Genomic DNA, 25,928 nt, shown 5'->3' with positions numbered 1-25,928 from the left:
GTAGAACACCTGCTTTCTGATTTTATTCTTAGAATTTCTGGCAAAGAACTACTGTAATAAAACATCAATATATGGTAAACTCCATAAAGAAAACTGAAGTGGAAAATAGGCCCTCACCTTAAAGACAAGAAATGAGGCAGGAAATCAAATCAATGGTCTATTCAGCCCGACGGCTCTAGTTTTTATGAATTAGGGTTACTGAAGTATTTTTTCCTGCAAAAGAAATTGTTGAAAAGATTACTGTCTATGTTGTCTAATAGTGCATAATTGATGGGGGGGTCAGACGACAAATGCATACTACATTAGAGTTCTATGGCATGGGGAGAATATCAACAAGTACGTGTTCAATTGTCAGAACCTAAGTGATATATTGGAATGTTTCCACTGATATGAAGGTCACTTGCCACCTCTGAACACAGAATCACAAGGTTTTCAAGATGAGCACTCAAAGAAGTCTTTCAACATTTGAAGCTATAAACAAAATTAATTTCTTAAAGCTATGTCCATTTCCTAATTAACCAATTTAGTGATGGAAATCATGACCTTTAATAAAAGGCATCTGACATGAAGTTTCATAACTTACTGATCACTGTTGCTGTGGTGAAAAACGACTGAAGTAGACACATAATCCCTTCATTCAATATAAGATGAATAACAACATGGTCAAAAGCACGTACAGTGTTGCTCTCTGAATTTCATCTTCTATAAACTCCTCATTTAAAGCAGTTATGAGAGAACTGTGGAACACAGGTGGAAGAAGTAACGCAGGATACAAAGCTTCTCTTTCTATATGAAAGTTTCTGTGAACAACAGTTACCATTAGAGTCCTGTCAGGTGATTTACCCAAAAATGGATAAGAATAATTGTCAGACAAAAGCTTTTCCTTAATCCCACTTCCAAAATTTCCCAACACAATGAGACAGAAACCTTTGTGACTGCAATTTGATACACTTTTTTTGATCAAAACTCAGGGCGGGGTGCAGGGAAGCTTTTAAGATACTCTGAAAAGCATCTTAAAAACCACAGTGGAGGAAACTAATAAAAGAAGGAAAAAAGAGTTCACCACATTCAAATAGAACATGATGAAGGAAAAAAACTTTAAAGAAAGCTGAAGCGTGCTGCTGTGTCTGAGAAACCTAAAGATGTCACCAAAAGACACCAGTCAGATCATTTCAAAACCGTAACTTCCTGCCACCTCCACAGAAAAACTACTGGGTACAATTAAGCATCTCCTCAAAAAGAGAGCAGAAACCCTCTTTACGTTGAAGTACCAAGTCAGCATGTAACAGCCAAGGGACCTTTTACTGAAGTTATATTAATTGCATTTAACCTTACATTAACTGGGAAGGCGAGAAGGAGAAGAAGAAGAAACGTTTTTATACAACACAGATGTGACAATTTCAAAAGTACAGTTGAGGCCTTGTCATCATCAGATAGAGAAATAAAAATGGTTTGGTGAAATCAAAACCACCCAAGATCATCTTTTTACTGTATTTCTCTTTGTTCTCTTAATCTTAAAAAGCCTGTAAGACAGAAACCTACAGTACAGCTGAATTCGGTATGCTGAACACAGATCACTCCAAACTGGCATACTGGAACAGTGAAAGTAGTACAGTGCAGAAAGAGAATTGACTTCTCATCAATGCCGAGCAGAGGGAGCCAAGTTTACTGCTAATATATGCTACATGCTGAAATTAAGAAGAAAGGAATGTACCAGGAGAAGTAAAATATACTATGTAAAACTTAATTTCCATTCTGCAAGGCGAAAGTCCCTTAGTGGTAAAATACATGATAAGGAGTAAAGCATACTAGGCCTATTACACTTTCTACTATGCATCTCACCATATAAACTTGGCCATATTGAGACCCCCGATTTAAGAACACTCCATTAATACCCTCTTGCACATTACCTCTCAGCTTGGCAACGTAAAACTGCATTTGGAGACAGAAAATTCAATCTGCGGGCAAAGAATCTTATACTGAATAAAAATTAAAGAATAAAAAAAAATCCTAAAAAATAAAAGCACAAGACCAGTTTTCTTTTATTCTGTTACTTCTTCATACTAATGAAAAAGCCAAAATCAAGGGGTTTTTAAGAATTTTTATTAACAGTTTTACAAAATAATCCTTAATAAATAATATCTTGAGCAGCACTCAAGACACCTCTTCATCTGCTTCTTGGTTTTGTACGATAGGCAAAGATAGAAATTGCATTAAGTTCTTTGCATGTTCACTGTAATGCAAGAACCTGTTGCTTATCCTCCAGAATTTCTTCCTCATCATCCATTTGGCTTTCATCCCAGCCCCTTAAAAGAAACACACCACAGTGATTTTCAGCAGCTCAAATTCCTCAAGCTACCCTGCTTTAAGCTTTAGTGACATATGTTCACATATGTAGAACTAAAAGGCATGAAAATAGCTTTTGCTGTGTATTTTGCAAGTATACATACATTACAAGCTACTATATTCATTTTTTCCCCTCAGTTTTTGTCACATACATTTTCACCTCTTAAACAAGTAGGAGGTAAATAACATTGTCACTATTGTGCCTAAATAGAGAAATCCCACATCGTAGAACAGGTAAGCTAGGAAAGTGGGTCTCATTCATACTACCTGCACTATTTGCAAATATTTTTTAGTTTTCTGCTGACCTGCAATTTCAATATTATGAACATTAAAAAAAAAAAAAAAAAAAAAATCAAAAAAACTAAAAAAAACTTACACAAATCTCTGAATCAGCTATATTCACATAGCACGTAGTTAACATCTCAGTGTCTCACTTATCCTTACTAGTTACGAGATCATAGTAAGAAACCAATGACAGACAGAACTTTGGGGAACTTGCTTGTTTCCAGTCACCTCCTTAGTCTCCAAGGCGATATAACAGATATACCATAGACTGCGGTGAGTTAAATGTTATTGGCTCACCTGCTCACAACTGCTCTTTTTAAATGTACCTTTCAACCGAAGAACTTAGATGATTTGTAATAGACTTACTTTATAAATCTCAGTGCTGTGTGTTAACAAAAGCTAATGCATTTAAAAAAAACATAATCCCCAAATTTATAATTTGGAGTCTCAACGACAAAATATATCACTTAATCTGAGCTGCCTGAGAGTACTGGCTTAGAACATTCAGATACAAAAGAGGTCATGCTGACATTTGTAATCAGCAGGTAAAGTACAATCAGAAAGTCAAGACTGTTTTTATTTCAGTTCTGGCAAGACGTTTGGCATATTAATGATTTTACAATATCATAAAAACATACTCAGCAAGTTTAACTTACCTGATAGTATCAGCTCTGCTGTGGTCTTCCAGGTCCAGGTTTTTAAGGCGATCTGTAGTATCTCCACATACCTTCTCTGAGTGTCTGCTGGAGGAAGTTACATCTTCTGAAGCAAAGCTGTAACATTTTTCAGGACCTGAAACATTTTAGGTCATTTCACGAACAAATATAAACAAAAAAATGCAGTATCTACACTATCAATTTTAAAGAATTTCACAGTATCAACAAAAACTTGCCATTAAAAGTCTCAAAAAAACTCTATCTGATGAAGTGTGTCACTACAAGCCCTTAAAATAAATTATGACTTTTTATTATATGGTTCCCATATCACTAGAAGTAACGGACAGGGTTTGCTTCTAAGATGTATACGCCACTACCATATGAAACTTTATATATAGGGCCCACTAATACCTATGCAACCTCAAAATACAGTAGCAAATGTAGAACTCTGGCAGCTCACTAATGGTAGTATTTAAACCGGAGTAACAGGATATATCCCACATCCACCAACACAAAAACACAGTCAACTGGGGTCACAGTCTGTGCTTCTTATACAACACACGTGCAAGTATGTTACTATTTTCCCAGCTAGCCATAAGTCTCTGCTATGAACTTATTTATAAGTGAAAAGTATTCCAAGAAAGTGGAACGAAAAGGGAGAGAAAGAATGGGACAACTCAACAATAACTTTCCTCCCTATTTTTCTCTGAGCATATTCAGCACGGATGTTCATTCTTCAAGCATTAACAAGAGAAACTCTTCCAAAAACACATGAGTTCTGATGAGTACGTATCAAAAAAGGAAGGACAGCTGTCCTGAAACGTGATATTTGGAAGCCTCAGAAGAGCTGTGTGAAAAAAAAAAAATATAGCAAAACCTAAGGTAAACACATTTTAAAAGACAGAACACTCTGGAATCCAGACTACTTTTGTTTACTGAAGATGCATCATAGCCAGGACCTGCCAATATAAGAGCACCATAGCAGCTCGGAAGGGTGGGACCATGGTACAGCCTAAGAGATGCAGTCCATCAGGACTGCTTATGGCACAAAGTGCCTTCAGCTCTTGACCTGTCTCCTTACTGAGACTGGAACAGAAGCATCCCAATCATTTTTTTCCTGTATTCAAAGAAAACCACAACTCACTTGTTCTGTTCAACCATAACCAACTGACCTTGCCCGCCTGCCACCTCCACCACCCTCAAAAAACAAGGAGATGGGTTTAAAAAGACAGAGGAAAGGGGGGTGAGTCAAACCCAAAATGAGAGGTCTATTGTGCCTTATTAGTGGCAGTTCTCGTCAGGACAGATTTATAAAATTCCCTGTCCATCTCTTCCCCTTCTTGCTACCCTTGCATCAAATCACATCTAGCTTCTAACAACACCTGGGGTGTTCATTATTAAATATCCAAGGAAAGGATACCTATTTAAAAGAAATTTATGATCTGAAGTAATACCTAGGACATCCTGCAGATTTTTGCAACAAAATGCAAGGGATAAAAAAACTTAAGAAAGTTGCGTGAAACAGTTTGCTTCTACTAAATTAAGGGTAGGTTAAAGTATGATCAAATGGAAATAAATCGCTGTTCAACCACCAAAGACTCTTGCGTCATCAAATGGTTTAGTACATTTTTGCATCAAAATCGGTTAGATCTGAGAAGGCAAGTGAAATAGCTACTTATTTTCATTATGTCACTTGTAAACCATCAGGGAAAAAAAAGGAGTATTGCCACTTACCTGTATAACTTTGTAATTCTTTTTCCAGAGTGAGTAGGGCTTCTTGGTCAGCTATATATTCCCAAAGATACTCATCATGTTTAGTTACATCAAGGCACTTGTGGTTTGATATCTCAGTATCAACTCTAAACTTACGCAGAGGTGAACTCTTTGGTCTTGGTTGTGTGTGTGTTGAACAGTTTTCAGTCAGTTTACAGTGTAGCATATTTGCTGACCAAGGTCTTCTAGAATCATTCCCTGAAATAACAGAAAAGGTCACAACTTCTAATAATTCAAGATTTCACACATAAAGAGAATTTTATCTCAGCTCATTAATGACATTCATTGTAGTTAAAATTATGAATTGATCTGAACAGATTATTAATTTTGCTTAAGATTGTGAGTTAATAAATGTTAATAAAGAGTTTACAAATATATTGGGAAGTAGCACCTCAGGGGTATCTTTCAGGAAAAAAAATTATTTCAATATTATGTACAATGGCACAAATTTTGGGGGAGCGGAGAGACCAAGAATGTGCGTAGAAAGCTTAAAACTTTGGTTCTGCCTTTTTTTTAATTTAAGGCAACATGAATAAAATATAGACACTTTCAAATATTTTTCTGGGATTCGAAATTGACAGTTTCATTTTCTGCACATAGCGGTTTTAAAATTAAAATGCCAAACTGGTTGCTTAAGATGAGAGAAATAACGTAAGCTACATTCCTTGAGATGGAGACAGTTGAAATTGAGAAAAGTAACTAAAAAGTGCAGATGCAGTTATACATTACTTGTTTCCTAGATTCTTATGGTGCATGTAATAAGACTTATTTCAGTAGCATGAAGAAATCTTCTATTAGATCAAAACCATATTGTACTAGATGCTGCAAAACACACAGTAATACATAATCTTGTTCTAGACAGTTTATTAAATAAATATTCAAGCTAAGACCGGAGTAATAGGGAAGAGGCAGGAGCAGAAACTAAGCACAATAAAAAGAACTATTAGTGACAGCTGGAAAGAGATAATTTGTAACTCAAAAGCCCACTGTTACGAAAACAATGCCATGTATATGAGCCATTATACCCAAAACACAAATACATAGATGAAGATACAAAAATGACCTAAATTCAACAGAATCATCACAGACAGTGCTTCTACTTTTTACATAAGAAAAATTAACCTGTTAAAGTAGGACCTCAAAGCTGTTGCTATCCTTACCTGGGTATGACCTCCACGCTGCCATCAGGGGAGAAATTCTATTTTGAGTCTCCAAAACACCGAAAGGTCTATTCAACTGACTTTCTAAGACACCTTGAACTACAGAGTCATCAGCGTATTCACTTAAGCTCCTTTCACTAACCCACTTTCCATCTCCTGAAATTGAAAAGTATTAGAGGAAAATATTTGCAGGTTTTGCGTTAATACGCATTTACCATTACTATATTTGCTGCATTTAATGTGTGTGATTTAAAGAAGTCATGCAACAAATTTTCTACACATAATGTAAAAAAAAAAAAAAATCATATATAACACACCAACAAGCTTAAATTCAAGTGATATACTTGATAAAATTAATATTCATGCTCACCAATCATTTCACATGTTGTTTCGTATACACCATTAAAAGCATTGTTTTGTGATGTATATTATGCACAAAGAAAAGCAGAAATTCCTACTGGAACCAAATTCTCAGGGGATATAAAGAAGCATATAAATCTATGGCACTATATCGATGTAATTTACCTCAAGGTAGTACATTTATTTTATCCTTCTACAGCACCAGTTGTTTGTGTGGGCACGACTGCTACCCCAAACTGACTTCTAAAAGTAAGCTAGATCCAAGTTACATGAAGAGAAGGACGTCTTACAGCAACAGTGATAAATACGTATATTGCTTCAGGATTTTATCCATACGCCGTTACCTGGAAACAGGATACTACTGTCCGTAGGGCTAGAGTCAGCACACAGTGAAGAGCGCGCTTCAAGCATTACTTGTTTAGGGTTTACACCTACAACAAAGAAACCTTCAAGTCCCCGATATCGTGTAGAAACAGATTTCTGTCTTTTGGCTACATCCTGTAACTTGAATAAAACACAAAAACATTAGAAAGAGGAAAAGAAACAGGAAATTTTGTAAGTTGCCCTTGCAAGCTTATATTAACAAAATGCTCATTTCATAAAACTTGGAATGATTCCGATAGCCTGGTGTAACAGATATTCCTAAGGCTGATGGTTTTGCATGATATATGCTTTAAAACCTTGTAAATTTCCATTGCTACTGTTGCGAGAGTTCGAGTCTACCACTGATTGAGTGTGGACATGCAAAGCAGTTTTTCTTTGTTTGTTTTCACTTCTCTCTGTGTACATCAGCTAAAGTAATACTGTTTAGCAATGACTCCAAATCTAAGGTCCCAATCTCCTCCATGTTTTCCTTTCAATTTGATATTCAGCAAGGGAACATTTGAATACTTGAGGTTAGATAAGAGTATCTACAATTTTGGGCATTCAACCAACCGGTGAAGTGACCTTGATACTAACAGGGGAAGAGCCGCCTTCTCCCCCACACCTCGTGTTTTTTGGGGTTTTTTTTGTCTGAGACTAGTCTGTCCTTTCTTTTGCTTTTTTTGAACATCAAGAGAAGCCTGACAATACAAATTGGAAAGTACAGATGCCTTCATCCCCTACAGATGAAATATGGTAGGCAGTGACAATCCTCTGATTAAAACTATAGTCTCGATTGCCGGGGGGGGGGGGCGGTCTGGAGGATAATGGGGAAAAGTGGTACAATATTTCATGGTAACCATACAACTATCACTATCTCTCAGCTGATTCAGCAACATGGTATGTTGCCTCATGCGAAACTAGGAAAGTACACTAAGCATAGTTTATCATGTATTTAGCAATCAAAGATAAAATATTTTACCACTGAAGACTTTGTAATTACAGGCAAAACGAAATCCTGGCTATTGCAGACACTGTCCATTCCTTGTGACTCTTGACTGGTTTTCTGCAGTTGTGTCTCAAGGAGATATTTGTTGCTCGTTAGTTCAGTAGGGTTAGAAATCTTCTCAGGCAGTTTACAGGAGCTAAGTGATCTTCTCACAGTCTTTAGTTTAATATGCTCCTTTTGCACGGCATTTCTTTCAAGATTGCAGACAACTGTTTTTTCTACAAGAGTACAAAAAAATAATGAAAACAGGAATTATTTTTTTTTAAATGGAAATGAATATGAATCATAACCTGCAAGTCTACTATATTTTCTTCATGAACTTAAATATGAAACCTCCATTGAAGTTATCCCTAAGGCATAAAATTACAAATAAGAACAGTTAACTTTCATCAGCTTCCTGTCTGATATCCAGAGATGCCAACAACTAGACGTACCAGGTAGTAGTACCAGTTCTGTACCTAATGCATGTTCCTGTACATCCCTGTCTATGAAAATATTAGATCTTGATAATAATCTTAACACATTTCCAACTACTTCTTCATGCTAATGTAATTTTTTACATTTAGAATGCTATAATCTAACCAGTGCCAGCATAAGAACAGCAATAGTAGCAAAAATTTCCTTAAAAGTAGTACAATGGTTTGAAACACATACTATCAGGCTGCAAATGATTCTGCAAGCTGTTTTTCTTTGTTTATACAAGACGTAGCCTTTTTATTTTTCATCCTGTGCCCACAGAAGCACATAAGTCACATCTCATTAGTCAGCTCTTGTTTGCTTTTTCACATTTGACGACTTAAATAAGCAGTTTCTTGAACTAAGCACAAAGAAAACAAGTGCTAGGTTCTGAAGTGCTGGAGCAATTGTTTGGTATTTGCAAAGAGAGGAAATTAAGTACCCTTACATTCCAACTTATTTCTTAATATTAAAAAAAAAGACAATATATTTCACATAGTTTTAGGACACAGAGTAAGATCTTTGGGAACCCTTAAGAGTGCCACAAAATAAAGCTGCCAGACTTTCATGGTGATTTCACTGACACGCAATAGGCACTGGAATATTTATACACAAATGATGATCTTTCATGCAGAACAGGTAATCATTTATACAGTTTCTCAACCTATCTATATAAAAGCATTTTTCTACATAAAAAGGACACGTGCCATACATTAAATCTAATACAGTACAGGTACACCGAGGGATTTATAAGATCACTTCATCTGCTTTATAATCAGTTTGTTTTCAGTATACAATTCATATTGGGGCAGTCTCTCCCTCAAATATGAGCTCACAACTGTGAGAGTACTGTCACAGCAGATGCCTATCATTTCAAAATAGTTTGCGCAGCCCATCAAATTGTGGTGAAGGGACCCGCATAGCTCAGGGAATGGTACATATTTTAACGATCTTTAGTTTTTTTTTTCAGACAACCATGGTAGTTGACTACCACATCCTATATGAGAATGATAAAACTGTATACACTTCTGTAAATTGTACAAATAACTTCCAAAATTTACCTTCAGAAAGTTCTTTAGAAGAAACAGGATTTCTGTCAAGAGGAAAAGGTAAAAAATACTGAGTGTCAGCTGCGGAAGTTACGTGACAAGAGGACTTTCTCATGATGCCTACAGTTTCTCTTGGCAAAAGGTTTGGTACTGTGTTGTTCTGATCTGCAACTGCTGAACCACTTTTAAACAGAGGATGGTGAAAAGACCAGAAGAACAAAATATAACAAAAACAGATCACATCTCATCATAAATACATTTTGGGAGATCAGAAGAATTGCACATGTATCATTAATTATTAGGAATCTTCGTTTTGCCTGGAATTACAAGATTAGTTGAGTGAGAGTACCTTTAAAGTACACAACACTGACCAATTACAGACTGTCTGTATGCTAGTCTCTGCTCGAACTGAGATAAGAGCATACAAAAAAGAAATTCTACCTGTAATTCAGGACGTGCACATATGAAGAAATGTATTTTACATGGTTTAATATTAGAGCGATCAAGCAAACGAAATAAATTTCAAAGTGGTGCCTCTCTAGTTACAGGCAATTAATATACCTTGGTGGCTTACTGACAAAGTTGAAGACGCAAACTTACTATTCACGAACTTTAACGGTAAACGTGTCCTATGCCTGTTAAGTGCCAAACTGTTGTCAGACTGTCTTATAAACTAATCGTCAGATCATTAGGTCATTCAAATGAAAACTTTCAAGGACAAAAACCAGCAAGCACAGACAGGATCTTGGAAAAAAATGTAAAAGGAAGGGAAAGCAGTAACTAAGTGTCGTGATACTGGCACAGTCTATGTCTTGCCCCAAGGATGAGAAGATGCATATCTTAACCATGCCTTAAAACAATTTACAATCAAGGATTCTCCCCTTTCATATGAAGTATGACTGTCTGCAAATAAAAGCACCATTTTTTTAGGAATGTAACTAAATCAGAAGATAGGATTATTCCCTTTTCTCTTCCAAATAATCTCTGAATTTCTGATACCTTCCACACTGCTTCAGTGGTTCGGTTTTTCCTTGCTTATTCACTCTCATAGCCCCAGCTTCCATCACCAAAAAGTTAGATGATTCTTCCAAGTCCTTGCCATAAGACTAATTAAAAAACAAAACCAAAAAACCCATATTCAGCAATAGATTAAAATTCAAAATAACCCCTCTAACTCAAGTGATTTTATTTTTGTGTAATTTTATACAGTAAGCGTCCCTAGACACAACAGGAAAAAATTACAGGGAACCTTTGGAAAGATAAGTTTTCCACATTTGTATGGAAAAGATAAACAATACACCAATATTTTTTTTTTTTTTAATTAGAAATTATCTAACTGTTGCTACTTTAAAGATTTACCAGATCAACATTTAAACAAATCACTTCAGATCGCTGTGGAGATTCATGAAGTCCTTTATTACATACTTACATCATCCAGGAACTCAATTTTCAAAGAGGACTCTGCACTTTCAGAAGTAGTGTTGGGTACCTCCTCTCTAAAAACAGATGTCCAACATCTCTTCACTTCTTCAACTACGAAATATAATTAATAGGATGTATTTCATTTGTTCCTGTTCAAGACACACTTATAAAAATGCAAACTTTTTATTATGAAGTACCATAAATTTCTCCTTTCATTATTGGTACTTTAAGCAGAAACTGCTTAAGCATGTAAGTGCTCAGCAATCATAGCAAAAAAAAAAAAAATCCCAAGAAAAAGTATTTAATAGTTAGATTCAATAAACAGAAATCTGTTACACCTGTTAGGTCATCGACATCATCATCATCATCTCCTTCTCCCCCTCCTCCAGTCACAGCCTGATGTACACTCAGTGTTTGCACAGGCTTTAAATCTTTAATGCAACTACCAGAAATTTGATCAACAGGAGTTCTAAAATAGGAAAAGAAAACAACCTTAAGAAGTCATCATTTTTTTTATATATAATATCACAGTCATTAAAGAAAACCGACCCAAAACACCACACTACTTACTGCAGCAGTGTTAACTGCTGCTGAAAAGCAGTAACTCTTCCTAATTTCATTGAGATGACCTCGCACCTCAGGGACTAACAAAACGATTCTGTAATGTTTCTAAAAGTATCCTGAAGATCATACTTCCTTTTCTCTATAAAACTCCTGTAGCAAATGCCCCAAAATCAAGCAACCAAGTATCATTACCAGTCTTCAAATTCTACAATAAACTGACAGCAAAGAGAATCCCTTCAAATATTACCGCTGCAGTAATTGTGAAATATTAAGTCGTCAAGTCTGGTTATAATGGTTATTGTATTAAAATAAAGCACCCTGTATACAGTCACCTTCACTCTTGATAATATATCTAATATTTAAAAAATTACAATGGAATTTTTGTTAATGCTATTAAGTATTTCTGACTTCTTTCATTAGTACCAATACCTTCTGTATTTCTTAAGCAAGAGTTTCTCCATGTAGCTCAGGCCATCCTTCTTGAATTCAATTTGGATAGGTTCCTTCATAACAGTAAGATTGGTCTGTACCTCACAAACTCCCACAGATTCTATTAGAATTATTTAGAATAAAAAAAATTCATACAGATATTCAGATTTATAAACTTGCCATTTAACTACATTTTTTTTTAATAAATGTACATTAGTAGTCTCTGCCTAGCTAACTCTTTGCATAATTCCAAAATTTAAGTGGCCAGCAGTATTATATTTACACAACAGAGTCAGCAGTGGGGGTAGCCAGTAAAGATTCACTTATTCCAGCTTCTCACATAAAGGAAGATTACCACATTGGGGGCAGGGGGAGAAGGGATCATGACTCCACAGATAAAAATCCCACTATATCACAGGAAAGAAGAAGAAAAAAAAAAAAAAAGAGAAAAAAAGGAATCTGTATAATATTTTTTGTACAAAAATACACAAAGAACGAACACTATCCACGGACTACAGGAAAGAGACTAGCTTACACAAAGCCAATCAGACAAAAGTTGGGTTGGTTTTGGTTTTTTGGGGGGGGGGGGGGGTTTGTTGTTTTTTGGTTGGTTGGTTGGTTTTTGGTTTTGTTTTTGTTTGTTTTTTTTCATATTTTTCCACGCATACTTCAACTGATTGCATTTTTTCACTTGGACAAAGAAATATTAAGAGCCTGTGGAAGGCAAGCTGAAAATGTACTTTGATTCAACATACGAAATCCTGAGGCATGCACATTCCTTGCCTCAGTTAAAAGCTGTGACTTTATGCGTGAGCACTACAGATCATATTAAAGTCTCACGTGAGAAACAATGCCACAGAAAAGTACAGGGACACAAGCTAAACAATCATGCCAATGCCACAGTTTGTTACAAGAATTGGGGTAAACACTGATCTGCACGTTATTAAAAAAAAACTTCAGAGGTTGTTGTTAATTTATAAAGGAACATAAGAGAGAAAACTTAAGAAGAAACATTTATTATTCTAACAGAACATCTACCTTCACTAATGAAAAATCTGCTAACTCACCAAAATGGCTCCTAATGTTTTTAAAATGCAATTAAAACAGAAAAAAATCATACCTGATAGGATCTCGCTGGCACGCAGTTGTTCTCTGTGATCACGATTACCTTTTCTCCATTGAAGCAAAGCTTCCTGAAAAGACTTTGCAGATTCCTCCTCATTAAACACACCATTTAGTAATAATCCTTTGTCCTGATTTTCAAGGCCCGTACAGGTTGATTCTGAGGAGAGTTCCTAAATCAGTGCCAGAGCATAATTAATACAGCACTTCTGATGCTAATCTTTTTCCCAGTTACATGCAATAGCAACGATATTTTTAGTATCAGCTATGGAAATACAGCACCCTGTTTTTTGGGCTTAGTCTAGCTACCCTGATAATCAGGATCACTCAATTTTTATGTAGTCTTGCCCACAACTAAATTGCAACGTTCTATCAAGAGCAAAATAAAAAAAAAAAGTTTGTATAAGCACACACATAAAACCCATTTAACTTAAATGCTTTTAGCAGGCAGAAAGCAGTAGCCACAGATAGCCCACACCCTATGTATAGGATGGATATTATGCTGACAGACATGAACAGGGGTCAATGGGCTGTGCGAGTCTGATAGCCCGATTCCTCACCTGGCACACTGCGCAAAAACCTAAGGCCACTCTACCTAAGATGTCCTAAACAAAAAGAATTTTTTTTTTCCAAACTGTACACTACCTCAGCACTGCCTGCCGACACTAGAAGAGATGAAAACTTGTCCGACGTAACCTGATGCTTGCTATTTACTTTCTTCTGCTCATGATTAATTTTCGATTCATTCAGATTTACTTCCCTGATGAAGTGATCAACAATTTCCAATTTTCCAACATGTATATCGGCTTCTGTCTGTTAACGAAACATTATGAAATCATTAATTTATTATAAACATACTCAAACATTCCACCAAACAGCATATTAAAAGCAGGTAGGTAACCACATATTGAAGAGTAATGGTGAAGCAAGCACATCATAATTTCAATAATCGATAGTGTGCAAATGTGTCAGCAAAAACTCCATAATCTGAGTATTCCATTAGGTACTACACAGGACAGACTAAGTGAGGCGTTTTATGCAACACGTATCATTTAAACAAATTTATGAGCTATGTACTTTATTAATGAAGTTCTGCTTACTGAAGCTTTTCAGTAGAAAGAAACACACCTGTAGAGGTCAACAAGAGGAAAATGTTCATTTAAAGAACTAACTGGAATACCTGTTCACAGACAAAAAATGGTCCAGGAAAGTCCAAAGTATAAAGAACTAGATAAGTTTGACTGAAAATAGCTACAGAAGGAGAATAACAGTTTTACTCACACTGGGACTTTACTGATTTGCAACCTTCATTAGAACAAAGAAAATTACAGTGGAAATGTAATATGAAGGTTTTGATTGTCAACTCTTGAATGATTACCAAGGAAAATCAAAAAATATTGTGTGTTCATCCTTTCCTTATGTGCCCTCCCTACACACAGAGACCAAAAGGAAAGATCCTTTGCCTATAAAATCCTCAAGTAAGGAACACATTCTTACCACAAAAACACAAGAGCAGTAAAGGTACAGGCAGAAAGTGTAATCAGAAAGAGTCACATCTGTCAAGCAGCCGTTGCCAAACTAGAATATACTCACATCTCCTCCTTTCCACCTACTCTACACTATAATCGATCCAGCGACTTTGCAGCTGCTGGTTGCACGCTAGATGGTACTTGTGACGTGCCGGTGAGTGCGCATGGGGACTACCTACTTCAAACAGCGGTTACTTTTTTCCTTTTGCAGTCTTCCTCTGATTCTTATACTGCAATGCAGGATGAATAAGGTTCAAAGTTTACTGTATGAACATGCGTGCTTTGTCTTTCTCCTCAAACCTAATAGTCCATAATCATCCATAATTGATAGCCATTCTTTTTCCCCCCCTGACATCACCAACATGTTGCTAACACATGGAGATCACAGAAGCATATATTCAAAGAGAAAGAGGGGAATTTCTCTCTGTAATTGCCCTTCTCCTTGGCTCATTCTGTTTCCTATGGCACATGCACCCAAAGTACATCGCTAACGATTGTGTTGATTTCTTTTCACCACGTGAACAAAATAATCTTAACATTACAGTAGAATTCAGCAGAAGTCAAATTTCTTTGAAGGAGATAATTTCAGTGATGTAGTTTCATACACCTGCTCTCTTCGAGCGAGCATACTTGCGTTACGTATGGTTCCTTCTGGTACTCTGGCACACGGTACATAATAGGAGATCAATACTTGAAAGGCTCACCCTGCTGTGTTATTTGTATAAACAACTTCAACACCTTCATCAAGATTTTGCTCAATTGCTTCAAAATACTTAAGCAAGAATTGCAAAACTGATTTTAGAGAATACTTGCAAAGCTTATTTGTTTTGGCCTCATGTTAAACTTCCCAGCAGCTGAACTCAGATGCTAATTTTCTCCTACTTTGATGCCTAACAAACATAGGCATCTCCCTCTGCACCCTTTTGTTAGCTCCTTTTATTAATAGAGGAAGTTTCTAATTAGTTTCAGAGAAGGACTGGAGAGAATAAGGAAGACGACAAGTAAAAGGTGGAGGAGGGGGGAGAATCAAGACAACTTAAGGTGGAATTCTCCTGATGCAGATGGAGTGATCACAGCGCTCCATCATTCTCAGTTTAAATCCTTGTATTCTTCCAATGAACTGCTCTATGGCCTTTAATCCCCACAATAAATTCCAACATCTCAATCCAGTTTGTTTACCACCAAAAATGAGATAAGTGGCTTATCCCTTTAAAAAAAAAAAAATATCACTCTCTGAAAGAGAATGCATTACCAATGTCAACATTTATCATTGTTATTTTACTATTGTTACCACCCAATTTTCAGTTCTAGGTTTAAAAGATCTGCTACAGTCTAGTAAAAAAAAAAAAAAAAGCTAAACAGTCTGCATTTAGATGGGTGTGGTGAAATATTTTTATATCTATGCAAAACAGCTCATGGAAAAACTTTTTTATCGACTACATAGTTCAGGATAACACATCATCCCAAAAAGATGATTAATTACTGACTTTTTGTTACTCACAGGATGGTGTATCCTTCTGTAACTGCCTTAAATTCTCACCTGAAGTTTTTCCATCAAATGATGTAATCTTTCTACTAACATACTATAAGCAAGGATCATTGCAACAAAGATGTATTTATCAGACCGATAGCCTTCACAATTTACTGCAGTACCAAAAGGATTATATTTCTAGGAAGAAAGAATGGGATAATCAAATAAATTTTAGCAGCATAACAGAATGACATGTCCAGTGACATCATCGAAAAGTAAACTTTTCCTTCAGGAAAACCTCATATGGTAGAACTGAAATAGTTAAATCAACTTACAGTTAATCAAGACCCTGTTTTCATTTTCTATATTTATGTTAGCTTGCAGTTTCACAATAAAGTAACTTTGACTCTTTGTAATCATAACAATGACATATCAATCCAAACATTTTTTTCGTAAAAGGTTCCTGACATGGCTTCTCTTTGATTCATTAAGTCCAGCTATGAAAGAGCTATCATTAACGTAGGAATGAAAGAAAATGAAAACAAGCATAATAATATACATTTGGAAAGGTATTAAAAAAAGCAAATTATGGCATTTACCAAATCAAATTTGAAATAACCCTAGGAAAACAAAAAGAGTGTTTTTGTCCAAAAGATAAAATCCAAAATGCATGTACAATTTGGTCCAAAAAAAGAGTTGTTACAACCCTTTTATGAAGTGCAATCAAACATAATGCATGAGAAACTTAAGTTTGTTACAATTAAGCGTTATACAATAATTCTAGGAAGAATCTTTACTACCCTAATTATAAAGTTATAAAATCTTTATTGTTTCATAACAGATATGTGACAAAGTTGTATGTTACAAACTGAATATTACTGAGCTGAATAATAAACCTACACACAACTTAAGTCTCCACTGTACTGTATAACATTTTACTTTCATCACAGTTTATTCCTTTGTGAGTAGAATCCAAGTATGAAAGAATCAGGAATGCTGAAAGTGGCATCTGACAGAACAGATACAATCATAAGTAGGAAATTGGAATTTCAAGCCTACTATATTTAAATTACAAGTAACATAGACTGTTAAATATACTCACAAGGGTATATAATTGTCTTTGATGAATGAACAAACATCTTTGGTCATTTTTAGTATTTACAATTTTTTTTTTTTCTAAAATGCTTGACATCCAATAATTTGGAAAAGTCTCGAAAAATATACTAATAACAATATTTCAAAGAGCCTGGATAAAAATCTCCTGACCCAGCAATTTGTTACGTATTTCCAACCACTTAACACTACCATTGATTCAACTTAACTCCATTTTCCATGAGGCGTGCATAACTATAAAATCCATCAAGGCACAAGAAAAGAGAGCATGATTTTTTTTTTTTCTCAAGATGTATTGCAATAAAACATCTATGCTATTTGCTTCTATGAAAACTTCTTTTTTTAGCTGAAAAACTTTCTACTGAGTAAGAAAGCCACATGTGATCAGTTACAAAGGGATTACTTTCACACTAAGCAGTGTTAAAACAATGCCTAGTTACCCACCAGCGTTGTCCTAATATTACAAGTGTTATTCACGACCTACAAGACTTTCTGGGATCAGGAACGAAGTGATCGGAAGCATAGCTCCACCTGAATTGGAGGGGGTGGAGGTTAATAATAAAGCAACTCGCAGACCAATCCATCATGAAAGTAACGATTGCTAGCCCCGCGTTACTGCAAGCGTCTGAGCAGAAGATGTGGAAGAACCGCTGCCTCAGAAACACGGGGAGAGGCGGCGGCTCCCGGGCCAGGGGCCGCCCACCCGGGCCAGGGGCCGCCCACCCGGGCCAGGGGCCGCCCACCCGGGCCAGGGGCCGCCCACCCGGGCCAGGGGCCGCCCACCCGGGCCAGGGGCCGCCCACCCGGGCCAGGGGCCGCCCACCCGGGCCAGGGGCCGCCCACCCGGGCCAGGGGCCGCCCACCCGGGCCAGGGGCCGCCCACCCGGGCCAGGGGCCGCCCACCCGGGCCAGGGGCCGCCCACCCGGGCCAGGGGCCGCCCACCCGGGCCAGGGGCCGCCCACCCGGGCCAGGGGCCGCCCACCCGGGCCAGGGGCCGCCCACCCGGGCCAGGGGCCGCCCACCCGGGCCAGGGGCCGCCCACCCGGGCCAGGGGCCGCCCACCCGGGCCAGGGGCCGCCTCCCGCAGTAGCGCAGCGCCGCCTGGCGGCGCGCCCCGGCCAAGCAGCCGCCGCCGCGGCGCCCCGCGGCCCGGGCAGGGCAAGGCCGCCGCCGCCCGCCGGGGAAGGCGCAGCGCCGCAGCCCGAGGGGAGGCCGCCGCGGCTGCCCGAGCTGGGCTGCGGCCACACCGGGGGCTCCACACCTCCGCCGGAGCGGCTTCGGCACAGCTGGGGACCGGCCCGTGCCCAAATACGGATTTACAGCGCAGATGGGACTGCGCGTTAAAAGCCCGCAGGAAAAACAGGCCCTTTGCGCTGCTGGGGATGTTCGGCTGCGCCACACAGACAGGGGATCAATTCTTAGGTGAGCGCTAATGAAATGAAGGGGGAAAACAAAATTTAAAAAAAAAAAAAAAAAATCATAAAAATGAAGGAAGGAAAATCCCCGGTGGCTTTGATGCCAGGGAATCTTAACAGAAATGCAAAATCCACAGGTATTTTTTTCCTAAGGAAAACCATTAAAAAGACACACACAAATAAAATATCTCTACCTTTTGATTTGAGTGTTAGCAGCTCCAGCTGCTTTAATTTGCTGTAAAAGCAATACAAATACATCATGACATGTAGTATGGGGCAGAGGGGAGGGGGGAATCTTTTTAAGAGAGGTGCTACTTTTTTAGAATTAAAATGTTATTTTCTTATTCAACAATGGAACTACTCTATTTGCACAAGTTACTTCAAAAATGGATTAGTATGGGGCTACATCATATTTTAGAGGCTAGGTTTCCTATTTATACTTGCTAAAAGGCAAAATCTCTTTATTAAATATAAATCGCCTCATCCTTGATAACAGTAATTTCCACTCTAACGCAGCCAGCAAGTACCAGCTCAGAAAGCAGGCAGAATTAAGAACGTGCCCTGGTGCTTATCAAAGTATTCAAAATTACAAAATATTCACGGACCACTCAATTTCGCCCTATTTGCCTGCAACCATACATCTTATTTTAATCATATGGTAGTGTTCTCTAGTTAAGTAAGAGATCAGTCGTCTTCAGTCACATTCACATGCTGGGCAAATTAATAAAAATACAGCTTAAAGAAACTCTCTGTTAAAGAACTGATAACAGTTCTGATAACAGAATCACTTAATCTGTTTCCTTGCCATTCAGGGAGATCAGCATATAAAACCTCCCTTTACCTTATGCGCAGGAAGTACTTACCGCACTGAGAAATCCTAAAATTACAGCGGATATCAGCAATATATTTTGGGAAATGGGTGAAAAAACACTATTACTTTAATTTCCATTCCAGCAAGATAAGATATTTAAATAAAGTAGGATCAAATTAATCTCAAATACGTAAGTAATTCTTTCCTCTTTTTAAGTTGCTGCACATCTACTAGTCAGTATGGCACCCCAAGCTGACCATCTTAGAGAAGTCCTATTTTCCCCAGCAGAACCAACGGCAAAAATAAGGTATTAAAAATCTTCAATTCACCAGAAAAGCTAAGGCTAAAAGTTCAAACGAGCTCCTTGACTTTATCATTTCAAAACAGCAATACTGCCATCAAAATGATTCCTTTTTACGGAAGGGGCGGAGGCAGCTAGTGCGACGACATCCGTGGACTGCCGTAACACAACTGCGTTGTGCAGAAAGGCTAACGTACAGAGAGCTAACGTAGCGTTTAGACCTGCGCCTGTGTTTCAGGCACGCACATATGTATTTCCATATATAGGTCTCTTCATGAAGGGTCCTGGAAGTGAATTCCAGGTCAGGCAGCTTGTCTGTGCAGACCACACACAGCTTACAAATCATTTTACAACATATTATACTATCTGATACATGTCTAGATACTGCCACAAAGCTATGATATATACACACATTCCATTCTGTTGCAACAGAGTAATTTTTAAACCATTTACTTACCAGCAGCGCACTCTTAATTTCACATAGTCCACATGCTATCCCTTTCACTCCCAATTTTTCATGAGCTACAGCATTTGCCATGTCATGCTTAAATGGTTCTTTCACTGGCTCTGGGGGGGGAAGAAAACAATAATCAAATCCAAACCCAGTATTCCCATCTCTGATGTCTTTATTGCTTAATTGCAGCAACCTCCAAGAATCAGATACTCTGCCAGAAGTTTGTAAGTTTTTATTTAGTTAACAAAGATGTCTTTACCTTGAATCTGTTCTTTGAGTATTTGCAGCTTCACTTTTCCTGAAGAAACCTACATGGAAGAATATTTACATATATATATATGTGTACACACACACGTACACACACGTATGTACAAGATACTAATGAAAATGAATAAAAGCATAACTTTTATAGAATTAAAATTTTACTGTTTCTAGGAAAATAGCTAAGCTTGTATTTAAAGAGAAAACTCCATGTATTGTCCATGACAGCCGTTAAGCCTGTGACCCGTCTCCCAGTTCATGAAACGACGCTGTCCTTGTTTGCCCAGCCAGGGACGTGGCAGTGTTTTCCACAAGCACAGACCTGCACAACTTGCACAACCGTAGTGACTGCAGCTCAACTGTCAACCAGTGAAGCCTACTGCACGGGTATCTACCTATAGTTTGGTGGTGGTGGGAGAGGTGTTAGTTTGTTTTACTTCTGCTTCTCCTCATTACTCTTCCGTGATCTAGCACCCCAGGAACTGATCATTTTCAACATTTTTGCCCCTCAGTTTTTCCCTGCAAACAGTCCACACTGCACCCTCACTTCCCCACACACACTCATATGCATTTGCAGGCATTTTAATTTTGCCGTTTTGAAAATTCTGCCCCACGCATCTTCTCCTTAGCCATCACAGCTGAAATCTGTAGTCTCTGAAGCAGTAACAGCTCTGAGTTACTTGTATCAGAGAAGGGGAAAAGAGAAAGAGGTGGGCTACAAAAAACCTTTTCATTCTGATCCTCTCTTCTACCCATGGGCAAGTAGGCAATTTTATTGAAACTGAGTGGGTTGGCTAAGACCTTCACACCAAACTGCCGCTGCTTCAGAAGACTTCAAATCGCAGCTGCAGTGGTTTAGTCCGAAGTTGCCATTGTCCATTTTTCTCTTCAGACTTAAATAAGCTTTATTTCAGCCAGTTTCAAATGGTCTCTCTTAATTAACAGCTCTCATTTCAACATAGCATAGTTAGCATGGCTTCCAGAACAAATAATTGCAAGAGAAAACTCTCCTTTTATGTCCCGCTCAGTCCAATTTGCATGCCTCTCCAGACACATCCAGACATACGTCTGCTAAAGGAAAGAGGAAGTTTCTCTGAGTTGAATTAGCTTGGATTTGGGGATCCCCTACAGATTTTTCGTACTAATTCATGGAAGTAGTAAAGAATATAAGCTCTGTTATCGCAACTGGTATTTTAACGGTGCTCGTGAACATTGTTTGATGACGGATACACCTAATGCAGCTTCCATGATGTATAAAGCCTCAAGGACAAGAACCTAAGCTATTAAAATGATGAATTTATTTCACCAGAGAATGAAATATTAAGACTAGGTTATTACAGTTGGACGTGATAACACTCCCCACAAGGTCCAGTCTTCAGCTACTTGCAAATTTGACCAACTTTTACCATTCCCATACATCTGCCTTATCCTTAATTTTTTTTGAGAGTTTAAGCAAAACTGCCCTAGTCATTTCCAAAAGGGAATAAGGGGAAAATACCCCATTGGGTACATATTAAAAAGAAAACAATTTTTTCAATGACTTAGCAGGAAAGTTCTACACCCCTCCTTTTAGGTCTGAGCAAGGACGTCACAGAACAAAAGTCAGAAGCATTCAGTCTCAGTCCAAGAGAACAGACCGAGTCCAGTCCTTGTCCAAGAGAATGCTTCAAAGATCTGTTTAACCCATGCTTGACCAACTAGCGTCAGTCCTCAGAGGATGACTGTAGGACTTTCCCAGCTACTGTGGACCAAATGGCAAGTTGGGTTCTCAGTCTCCTTCTGTACTTACTGAAAAAAAATCCAGAAGCATCATAAGAAAGATCATAGGACATGCAGAAGTGGGGAAGAAAAAAAAAAAAGAAAAAAAAAAAAAAGAGAATGAACCACAGTCTCATATGGGAGTTCTACTGTGAATGTAGAGGCCATTATGCAGTGACCGAGTTAAAGAAAAAACTTTAACTGTAGTACTTTTTAATGTGGTGAGCCTTTTTCATAGCTTTTATCTATGAAGACAGAGAACTTGGACTCAAAACTTCACATGAAGCCTTATATTTCAGATTCATAATGGACATTAGACAAGGCCTAATTAATTTGAAAGACAGGCTCCCGATGACTTCCATCACTATCAAATTAGACCCTTATAATATTAAATCTGTAGAAGCAATGATATTTTGCTATCTATTGCAATTAAAAAAACCAACAGACCACCAAACAGAACTTGATGTTCCTCCAGCTCAAAGGGAAACATAAGCTTGGCATGGAAAAATAAACAATGAGAAATTTTACTCAGAAGGTGCTTAACCTTTTTGTTTTTACAGTACTTAGAATTCCCATGTTCTGTAGCATAAATGTTCTAAATCTTATTTTGTTTTAAATAGCTTTACCTGCAAATATACTGATAGCTTACTACCTTATTATTGTTTTCTTTGCTTTGTGACAAAACTCGGGCTTGAATGGTCATTGGTCCTGCCTGTCCAGATTTCCAGTGATAAGCACTTGATTTCCTATGAACCAAGAGCAAGAAAGAACTTACAAATTGTGTCTTCTGTAAGCAAAAGAAGCATAAAAGTTTTCCTTCAGGTTTTTAAATAAGAACAGAGTATCGCAAAAATAAAGTACTTGTCTACAGGATCATCAATTCCCCAAAACACGAACACCTCCCTTCCATTGAAACCTGCTTCACATCTACTTTAATAGCAGTAAAAACATCAAATGGCTAAGAAAGTACTTACTTTTAGACCAAATTGGTCTAAGTTTTTAAATGTAAGAAAATCGCATCAATTCTCCAAGGCTGGCGTTAGAAGAACAAATATGTAACAGAAGTACACTTTAGACAAGTCTTCATTGTCCCAACTTACTCTAGGGCATTCATCCAGCACAGCTAAAATGCAGCATCTTTTAACAACCCAAGAACACATACCTACAATTAAGATTTCAGTGAATATCAGTTTAGATATTGACTACTATGACGAACATGGTAGATAGTGGGGAAGAATTTAAGGCTAAGGGAGATTAAACAGCGATTTTCAGCTTTAGCACACTGCATAATACACTATATCATGGTGTTTAGCAAGTATTCAAATGACTGATCTACTTTGTTTCACAGAAAACCAAACATAGTGCAAAACAAACTAAAGTATACAAAACAAGGGGTAAGGAAAATGTGTAGGAGGGAAGAGAGATGATCTTCCCACCAGCGTTGCAAATGCCAACAAATCCTGTCATTTAACTCACCATAACAACACTATCAGGGTTTGCGGGTACAAGGGCATGAGAACAATACAACAACCACCACATGAGAACAATATGGGGAAAAAAGTGCCACGCACTATCTGAAAAAAGTGCCGCTGCCTCAACAGCTCGAGCAAAAGTTTACAGAGCTGCAAACAGCAGGCCCTTAGCATTACCAAGACTGAGGCACTAAGGTATCCAAGGCACTTGTATCTCCAGGGACAAAATACGTCAGGCAGAAGTACAAAGAAATGGAAGCAGATGTTGCAGAGATTTGCTAACATTCAGAGTGAGCCAGTAACAGAGCCGAGATTGAAACTTCCACCCTAGCACTTGCTTCATTACATTATGCTTATTTTCCAAGCCATGTTTCCGTCACACAGAAAATGTCTTTCTGAGAAGCTACACAGATGCATGCAAAACAGGATCAAAGCACTATTAAGAACACTATCCTCTTCAGAAACATCAGAAATAAGACTGAAATAGTGCAAGAGAAACTATTTTCTGTCTCCTGCTTTAAAACGAAGGTGACAAATCCAATCGGACAGAGGAAAAAGGGAGGAGAAGGAATAAATGAGCAAAAGGATCTCTGCTTCTGAAGGAATATCCCTGCCAGGAAGGATTTGTTTGTTAACCTCTAAAAAAAAAAAAAAATTTTCACATGGGAGTTTAAAAATAAGAAAGTCATAGGGTAGCAAGTTTATCATTGGGAAGATTGGGGAGAGGAGACTGAACACTATTGTGAATAATTCCAAACTTTGCAAGAGATCCCATCTCGGGCAGGGGAAGGTGTGGAAGGAGCATCTCACTGGATTCCTTTTTTTGAAACAGAAATTTAACTTACTTTCTCTCTTCTTTTTCTCTGCTCATGTTTGATTGTAGTTGCCGTAATTTCTTCTCCATCTCTTTGTTTTCTGTTTCTAACTGCACTTTTTCCAACTGCAATTCTCTGACAGTTCTGGAGAAGTTAAAGTAGTAAAATCTTTATTAGAAGTTACATGAAAGACAGTAAGGTCTTTAAAATAAAAAGTAAGTTTAAAGCAGTCAGAAAAAAAAAATTAAAAATTTGTCATTAAAGGCATGTCACTCCCAGCAAGACTGAAAACAGTTCTGGAAAGTTTAGGGGAGGTCAGGTGCAAATTCCTTGGACCCAAGAATCTCTCATTACAGAGGGGTATGCCAACAGCGATATGGCTACTCCAACATAAGCTTTAGAGTCGCCAACATAAAACTGATACAATTGTGTCTGTATTCACAAATGTTTGTTGCTTAATTATGTTAAAATAAACTATCCCGGTGAATCCTTTAGTGTTGTTTGTTTACAAAGTATATATGTTAGATATACAGAATTACAAGACCTATAACTTACTCGTTAAAGCCTAAGAAAAGAGAGGCTTAAGGATAAAACTGTAGCGAAAATACCAGAAAAGAAACACATCACCTTGCTCTTACACAAATAAGCTGTTCTACTTAATGTTGCATTAAAACTTATTAAAAATGATGAAAAAACATCTCTATCACAATCAGATAAAATGCACTTACTTTGCTTTTAATCTCACCGAGGTTCCAGTTTTTGAGCCTGGGAGTATTACAAAATCATTGATGTTCATGATTCCCAGTATAATCTCTTCTAAAAAAGAGAATTTCAATTACCTACAGTTAGCAACATGTTGAAATGGGAATTCAATTGAAATTAGAACAGTAAAAACTTGTTACAAATCTAAAAATATTAGTGTAAAGGAGAGAAATGGAGCACAGAGCTCATTCATATGAAGCGTCAATAAAATCCTAGAGAAACTCTAAATTAAATTTAACTGAAAGAAAAACTTTTTATTACATTTATGATACCAGGGAAAAGATTTATTTGTCTGTTTCATTTGGGCAATTCCCTAAAGTTCAATGAAAGCAGTTTAATATTAAATAAAACACAGCTTTCTTGAACCAGACCCATAGAAAGCACAGAGAAGGAGAAAATTGTATCAATGGCTATGAAGTCAAACCATCTCAACTGATTTGAAAAGATAAATGTCTTCTGTCATATACAAATTGATAGAAAATAATACAGTAACTTGCAGAGCAGAGTTATTCCCTACTCTTAAAACTTCAAGACAGTGGTATTTTAAAGAATTTTTTTCCCCAGGTTGTAAAATACTCTTCCAACAAGAAAGTTCATACAGCACAGAGTCCAAACTGAAGCTTAACATCCATACCCTCCCTGCGCTAGAATGTTTGCAGTTTAACTAGTACAGACTAAGCAGGCTGCTGGTAGAAACATGCCAACGCTCGATGTCAAGCACAGTGCCAAAGCTGCACATTTACTTGTGCTGCTGGGATGCCTATGGAAAAG

The 25,928-nt window shown here is 37.6% G+C and overlaps 1 protein-coding gene across 1 annotated transcript; it reads right to left on the bottom strand.

Moving 5' to 3' along the window:
• Positions 1-2,230: 2,230 nt before the first annotated feature.
• On the bottom strand, positions 2,231-25,191 carry ZBBX (zinc finger B-box domain containing; the record flags this gene model as incomplete). Its single annotated transcript, XM_082319974.1, has 18 exons — positions 2,231-2,306; positions 3,288-3,423; positions 5,022-5,258; positions 6,221-6,376; positions 6,925-7,084; positions 7,926-8,170; positions 9,470-9,501; positions 10,457-10,563; positions 10,887-10,990; positions 11,218-11,348; positions 11,873-11,993; positions 12,993-13,167; positions 13,640-13,807; positions 20,093-20,202; positions 20,349-20,397; positions 22,761-22,854; positions 24,426-24,539; positions 25,124-25,191. The coding sequence occupies 18 exons, from the start codon at positions 25,189-25,191 to the stop codon at positions 2,231-2,233; spliced, it is 2,283 nt and encodes a 760-aa protein (XP_082176100.1).
• Positions 25,192-25,928: the final 737 nt, after the last annotated feature.

The sequence above is a fragment of the Platalea leucorodia genome (genome assembly GCF_965183815.1).
Source record: "Platalea leucorodia genome assembly, chromosome: 8".
Lineage (NCBI taxonomy): Eukaryota > Metazoa > Chordata > Aves > Pelecaniformes > Threskiornithidae > Platalea > Platalea leucorodia.
Note: the sequence above shows the minus strand (reverse complement) of the source record. Positions and strands in the feature narration are given on the sequence as shown.